This window comes from Bos javanicus, chromosome 15, assembly GCF_032452875.1.
Source record: "Bos javanicus breed banteng chromosome 15, ARS-OSU_banteng_1.0, whole genome shotgun sequence".
NCBI classification, from domain to species: domain Eukaryota; kingdom Metazoa; phylum Chordata; class Mammalia; order Artiodactyla; family Bovidae; genus Bos; species Bos javanicus.
Window position 1 is genome coordinate 44,231,492 of NC_083882.1, and position 7,065 is coordinate 44,238,556.

Genomic DNA, 7,065 nt, shown 5'->3' on the forward strand with positions numbered 1-7,065 from the left:
TTCTAAGATACTTTCTGATGATAGCCAGGTTCTTTTGGTCACTGTGCAGTGGTATGGCACACTAGTGTCTTTAGAGCAGTTTGCAATGAATTTTAGATCCTCTCTTGGAGAACAATCTATAGTGCTTTTTAGATGTTCTTTTGGACTAATAATTATGACCTACAATCTAATAATGATCATTTAGATAGACTCTTTCCCCCTAGAAATGAATATGGAGAGTCCTCTCTCATCTTTCTCCCCCTTTGTACAATCTTATGGGAGCTCATCACCTTCTATGCACCTTTCATGACCTGGAAGATCTTAGTAACTTCTGGCCTTGGCTATAGAAATTTCACTTTCCATTTCTCTGTTCTATTATTTACAAAACATACAAAACTATAAAATTGCATCAGTTACAGCATAGATTCCTGAAGAATCCCATCAACTATGAGAGAAGAAAAAGAGAAACTTAAATTTTAGATAACCTATAACCTACAAAAGAAACCTTCAAAAAATCCTAGAGAAAAGCATGGAAGTTGGAATTTGCCCTAGTTATTTATATTCCAAGGAGATGAGAGGCTTGGCTTTTGGTGAAGAAATCTATAGCTTGGCCTGAAGAGCACCATGTGGACCAGCTTGCATCATGTTTTTGTTAGCATCAGAGAACAGTTTCAGTGAAGGGATGTTTAAGAAGGAAGGCTCAGTCTTTAGGAAAGCTCTAATGATTCTGATTCCTAAACAATGGCATCCTAAATTTAATGCAACTTCAGATTAGCAAAGAGAAATGGTAAAGTACACACACACATTACATTTTACAAGGTACACACAAACCACACAAAAGCTTTTAAGCATTTGCAATAAATATTTGCGTAAAGGTAATAGATTTGCATTGATGTTACCAGGGAGTAAAGAATAAACAAACATTGTGATTTGTTTCCATGTAGCCAGTTTCAGGCTGATTTTGAAGCTCAGTTAAAATATGGTTGAATAAAAATATTTTCAAATAATGCTACCAACAAGGGATTAACTTCCAAAATATACAAACAGCTCATACAGCTTAATATCCAAAAATCAAAGAACCTAATCAAAAAGTAGACATTTCTCCAAAGAAGACATATAGATGACCAAAGTCACATGAAAAGATACTCAGTATCACTAATTGTTAGAGAAATGCAAATTAAAGCTACAAAAACACACTAGTCAGATGGCCATCATTTAAAAATCTACAAATAATAAATGCTGGAGACAATGTGGATAAAAAGGAACCTTCCCAGTTTGTGGGAATGTAAATTGGTGTAGCCACTATGGAGGTTTCTTAAAAAACTAGAGTTACCATATGATCCTGCAATCCCACTCCTGGGCATATTTGTGGAGAAAACAGTAATTAAAAAAGATACATGCACCCTTTGTTCATAACAGCATGATTTAAAATAGCCAACACATGGAAGCAACCTAAACGTCCATCAGCAGATGAATGAATAAATAAGATGTGGCATATATATATATATATATACATATATATGTATATAATGGAATATTACTCAGCTATAAAAAATGAAATAATACCATTTGTAGCAATATGGATGAACCTAGAGATTATCATATTAAATGAAGTAAATCAGAGAAAGACAAATATCATAATATAATATTTTTTATATGTGGAATCTACAAAATGATACAGATGGACTTATTTACAAAACACAAATAAACTCACAGACATAGAAAACAAACTTGGGGTTACCAAAGGGGATACCAGGAGCAGGGGAAGAGATAAATTAGGAGGTTTTGATTAATATATTCATACTAATAGGTAAGCAACAAGTACCTATTGTATAGTACTGGAAACTGTTCTCAATATCTTATAGTAACCTATAATGGAAAAGAATCTGAAAAAGAATATGTATAGAACTGAATCACTTTGCTGTATATGTGAAACTAACCTAGCATTGTAAATTAACCATTGTTTAATTGCTAATTTGTGTCTGACTCTCTTTGGGACCCCATGGACTGCAGCTCACCAGGCTCCTCTGTCCATGGGATTTCCCAGGCAAGAATACTGGAGTGGCTTGCCAGTTCCTTCTCCAGAGGATCTTCCTGACCCAGGGATCGAACCCACATCTCCTCTATTGCAAGCAATTCTTTACCACCGAGCCACCAGGGAAGCCCAAATTAACTACACTTCAATTAAAAAACCAAGCAAAACAAAAACATAAAAATAGGGTCATAATAACCCCAAATTATGGTTGACTGTATTAGTTTTCATCAGTTTTTGATACCAAATTGAAAAAGAAATAAGAAAGTAGGTACTCATAATGTTTCTGTAAGTGTATAAGTTGGTACAACTAAAACAGAAGGCAATATGATTATGTCTCTTAAAATTACAAATCCATACAACTTTTGACCCAGAAGTTCTACTTCTAAAATATATATCCTGTAGATATCCTTACACGTGCACAATGATGCAAGTGCCAGATTATTCAGAGAAGCATTCTTTTTACCAGTTAAGATTAGAAACAACCTGAACGTCCATTAGCAAGAAGCTGGCTAAATACATTATGGTGCATTCAGACATGAGGACACCGCATGTGCTGAAAGAAGAGTGGGCACTCTTTTATGTATTGACGTGGAATGATGTTCAAGACTATTGTTAGTTTAAAAATATCGAGGTTTAAAGACTGTCTACAGTGGGCTACCCATTTGTTTTAAAGAGTGAGAAGAAAGTATATTGATATATAGATTAGATTAAACCATATAAAATCTCCATTATTAAGCTGTTTTGACTGAAAAAATAATGACCAGTTCCATTTGGTTCCACCTAATACTTGCTTGAAGTTCCATAAAATTTTGGGAATGTGCACTGTAAATTGACAGTTATTCATTGTCTCCAGTGGGAGGCAGAGCTGAGTTAACTGGGGAGCAAGGAGGAGATTTTGAATGCTATGGATATTAAATCATGGGAATATACCACCTTTTAAAAAAATAATTTACTAAAATTATATATAAGTAAAATAGATAAAGGTGGCTGAGTAATATCATTTTCTCATCTTGCTCTAAATGAAATTGTTCCTACCCTGAAGCAACCAAACATTTTGGTTTAGTTTCCTTTTTCCTTCCACTTTGCCAGGAAATTCTGGGAATTATCTTAAGATATCTTATCCAAAGAAACCAGAACCTCTAGTGTTTCTGAAAAAAAAAAAAAAGAGAGAGAGACAATATTTATATCACTAATCCTGCCCATGGAGGCTGTTTCTGAGTATTTCTTCCTGATGACTTCAGCTTCTGAGTCTACTTTAATGACTTGAGTACATTAACAAATGGAAAATGAAGAAGGATGAAAATGTTAAACCAGATATGCGTATAAACACATTAAAGGAAAAATGACTGTCTCTATTTCTATTCTGTAGATTATTAGTTGCAGTGGACACATTGAAAAGCATTTCTTCAATTACTTAGATGATAACTCAAGAGGTGGAAATGTCAAAAAGAGGTTAAACTCAGACTCGCCTTTTAAAAGGATTTGTATGTCAAGTGACTTAAAATTTTATGAATTTAAATGCCCAAGCTAGGGACCAGTTCTGTATTTTTTAAACAAAGCAACTTTTCTTCAGCCTGTCCCTAGAACATCATGGGTGTTATACTCTTAGCCTGTTGCTAAGCGTAAGGAGTTTTCAAGGAGAAGACACAACCTGTATTACTGAAAGCTGCTGCTGCTGCTGCTGCTAAGTCACTTCAGTCGTGTCCGACTCTGTGTGACCCCATAGACGGCAGCCCACCAGGCTCCCCCGTCCCTGGGATTCTCCAGGCAAGAACACTGGAGTGGGTGGCCATTTCCTTCTCCAAGGCATGAAAGTGGAAAGTGAAAGTGAAGTCGCTCAGTCGTGTCCGACTCTTAGCGACCCATGGACTGCAGCCTACCAGGCTCCTCCATCCATGGGATTTGCCAGGCAAGAGTACTGGAGTGGGTGCCATTGCCTTCTCCGTGAAAGATTACACAGAGAAGCAATCCAGAAATTTTCTTGAGAAAATGAATCTAAACAGAAAAGGACCTTTTTACGTGTCCAAATTTATACAAATTACTTTTTCAATGTGCAAAAATTACCAATTTAAGGATTAACATGTACTATTATTAAAGTCATACATGAGTGATGGTCTGAAGAGGCACATATTTAAGGGCTGTCTGCAACAAGCAAACATCTGGTAAAGTTTCTCTTTCTTGAAATATAGGTACCAAAAATCTGTAAGTGATCTGAGGTTTTGCTGCAGCCCTGGGAGGTCACTTATTCACTGGACAAATATATATGAAGTGCCTACAGCCATGTATAGAACATGGTCACTTGTGTCATAAGAGTGATTAAAAAAAACCAAAATCTAACAACACATACACAGGAGGTTTATTTGTTTTGTGTTATGTGTAACCTTTTCACATTCTTTGAAAGTTGTTAACCTGATTATTAACTCATGTATAATTTCAGTTAGCCAGAGTATTAAGGTTACAAGCCTTTTCCAGATCATTCTATGTACATAAGCGGTTGCTGCATCTGTACCCCTATGTCTCGTCCCCCATTCTGCTTGTGTAGGTCTCCTGAGACATCTGCTCTAAGAACTCTATGCCCAGCTTCTTTTAATGAGAAGTGATCACTTTTAAAATGCGTCGAAGGTGAAAATGGACTTTGCTTCCCTTACGACAGCAGGATTAGAGACCATTTCCTCTACTGTGGGGTGAAGTGACCTGAGAAAACACAATTGCCTATTAAAATTCTTTTTACTTGTTTCGTGCTTTAAAGCTCACAAAGTACTTCCATGGCCACCACAGTAGTTCATTCTCATCATAAGCCCATGTGGTAAATGTGCAAATATCATTTTCCTCATTTAAGTGTGAGGTGTCAAGACTCCAAGAGGTCTTCATTCCTGCACAAGTGGTGTGACTGAGGTTAGAAGCCAGGCCCTGGAATCAAGGCAGAAGAGGGTGAACATGTGAGGCGTGGGCCACACGCAGCAACCTCATACCAAGTTAGGGTAGTCACGACGCGCCGGTCACGGAAGGCTTGTCTAGAAGTCTGTAAAGAGGAGTGACTTCCCTGTTTGAATGGTATCAGATGGACTTCCCTGTATGAATGGTACCAGGTATCTACTTCCATTTTGTAGGGCAGTAGATTTGAAGTTGTGCCTGTAGTTTGTTTTACCCCAAACACTAAAGAATTCAGTGTTCTTGAAGGAGCTACTGGAGCTGTCTTTGGCATTTAATGACAGTTTCACAATGTGATTAGGTTATACCTCATATCTGAAGAGAGCTCAGCCTGTACATCCTGGGCAACTTTGTAGCCCCTGCTTCTTTGAACTGATGTATATTGCTTTGTGTCTGAACATTAATCCAGGCCTTTTCTTTTATTTCTAGCCCACTGCTTATGAAAAGACTCCTGTGCCCAGTAAGAAGGAAAATATAGACAACTTTGACACGAGTTTTACAAGTTCTGTAGGTAGCAGACTCCCTCCAGTTGAGCTCAAGGGAGAAGTAGAGAAACCACCTGTGACTTCAAGCCAAGGAACAGCAGCCAAAGGCACTGCTAAATCCATTGCCCTGCCTAGACCCAAAAAGAAGCCCTAACAATGCAGAATAGTGCAGAAACAGAGCTGCTCTTTCTAGCACTAAGAATGAAGGGGCAGGAGGGGAAAGGACAGTACTGTGCTGAGCTTTTAGCCTTTTAGCTGCACTGAGCCCTGCCAAGTGTTTGTACCCGTTTAGAATTGAAGCTCCTCAACTCCAAAGCAGCGTGGTATTGAAGGACGGACACCAACAGACTTGATGGCAAGTGTGGCTGAAATCAACTCAAGGTGTTTTCAAGAGTTGTTTAGAGGAGGGGATCCCCTCAAAGCAAAGCTGTGGGCACACTTGCCCAGTTTTACTTAAGATTCGTTCGTTTAGGCACAATTATTTTTAGGGGAAACTGAGAGTGAAATATGGTAGTAGAGGCTCCAAATGATTATGTGCACTTTGCACTAGGAGATTTGTTAGGAAATTACTAATAAACTTGCCATAGGCATAACAGCAGAAGTGCTTCAGCCATTCACGTGTGTCCTTGTGATTTTAGATTGCTGTAGATTGTTTAAGACAGCTTATTTTAAATGTAGAAAAATAGATTTTGTAACTATTTGCCATTAACTTGCTGCTAAATTCCCAGTGTATTGATTTAATCAATAAAAAACCAGATGTTACCGTGCACGTTAATTTTTATATTAATAAGAGGTAACTATAATCAGGTCCTCTAGGCCCTGGAAAGCATATTTTGAGCTTGATCTGCTGCTGCAAAGGTAAGCACACATCTTTGAGGAAGGTCATGAGGCAGGACATGGGGGGAGGTACGTGATTTCTCTTAGTATTAAGGCCTCTCTGTGCGTGCTCTGTCGTTCAGTCATATCCAACTCTTTGCAACCCTATGGAGCATAGTCTGCCAGGCTCCTCTGTCCATGGGACTCTCCAGGCAAGAATACTGGAGTGGGTTGCCATGCCCTCCTCCAGGGGATCTTCCCAACCCAGGGATCAAACCCACGTCTCCTGTGTCTCCTTGCATTGCAGGCAGATCCTTTGCACCTGGACAAATAGTTTTGCTATTCTAGGTCACACTGGGTGAAGAGATGCTTCCGTTGGCCTCACAAACTCTCAGGAAGAAATTTGTATCTGCTTTTCCCGTTATAAAGTAGTAATCTACACGTCACTCCAGGCCCTTGTGAGATTGTCCTCTGGGCCTCCAAAATGCCCCACACCTAGCCAGCTAAGCAGGTACTAATTGCATAGAAATTCCCCCAGTGACTGAAGATAGTAGACGTGCTTCTTGCAATTAATTGGAAGACACAGCTGGGGCTCCAAATGGGTCAAAGATAACACTGATGTGTGTCACTCCTGACTAAGGAGTTCAGCCAGTGTTTTCTCAGCGCCTTCAATATGCTTTCCCGGAGGGAATCTGCTAGCCAAAACATGGCTAGTGTACATGGTCTACACTTTATTTTAAAACTGGCATTGGAGACTTCCCTGGTGGTCCAGTAGTCAAGAATCTGCCTACTAAGGCAGGAGACAGGTTCCGTCCTGGT

The 7,065-nt window shown here is 38.9% G+C and overlaps 1 protein-coding gene across 6 annotated transcripts in view; it reads left to right on the top strand.

Moving 5' to 3' along the window:
* The window catches only part of STK33 (serine/threonine kinase 33), a 189,170-nt gene extending 182,973 nt beyond the window's left edge, over window positions 1-6,197 (top strand). For all 6 annotated transcript variants that reach the window (XM_061440874.1, XM_061440873.1, XM_061440877.1 and 3 more), the window contains one exon: window positions 5,375-6,197. In XM_061440874.1, the coding sequence (XP_061296858.1) occupies window positions 5,375-5,584 (210 nt within the window). In that variant the 3' untranslated portion in view covers window positions 5,585-6,197. The remainder of the gene's footprint in view (window positions 1-5,374) is intronic.
* Window positions 6,198-7,065: the final 868 nt, after the last annotated feature.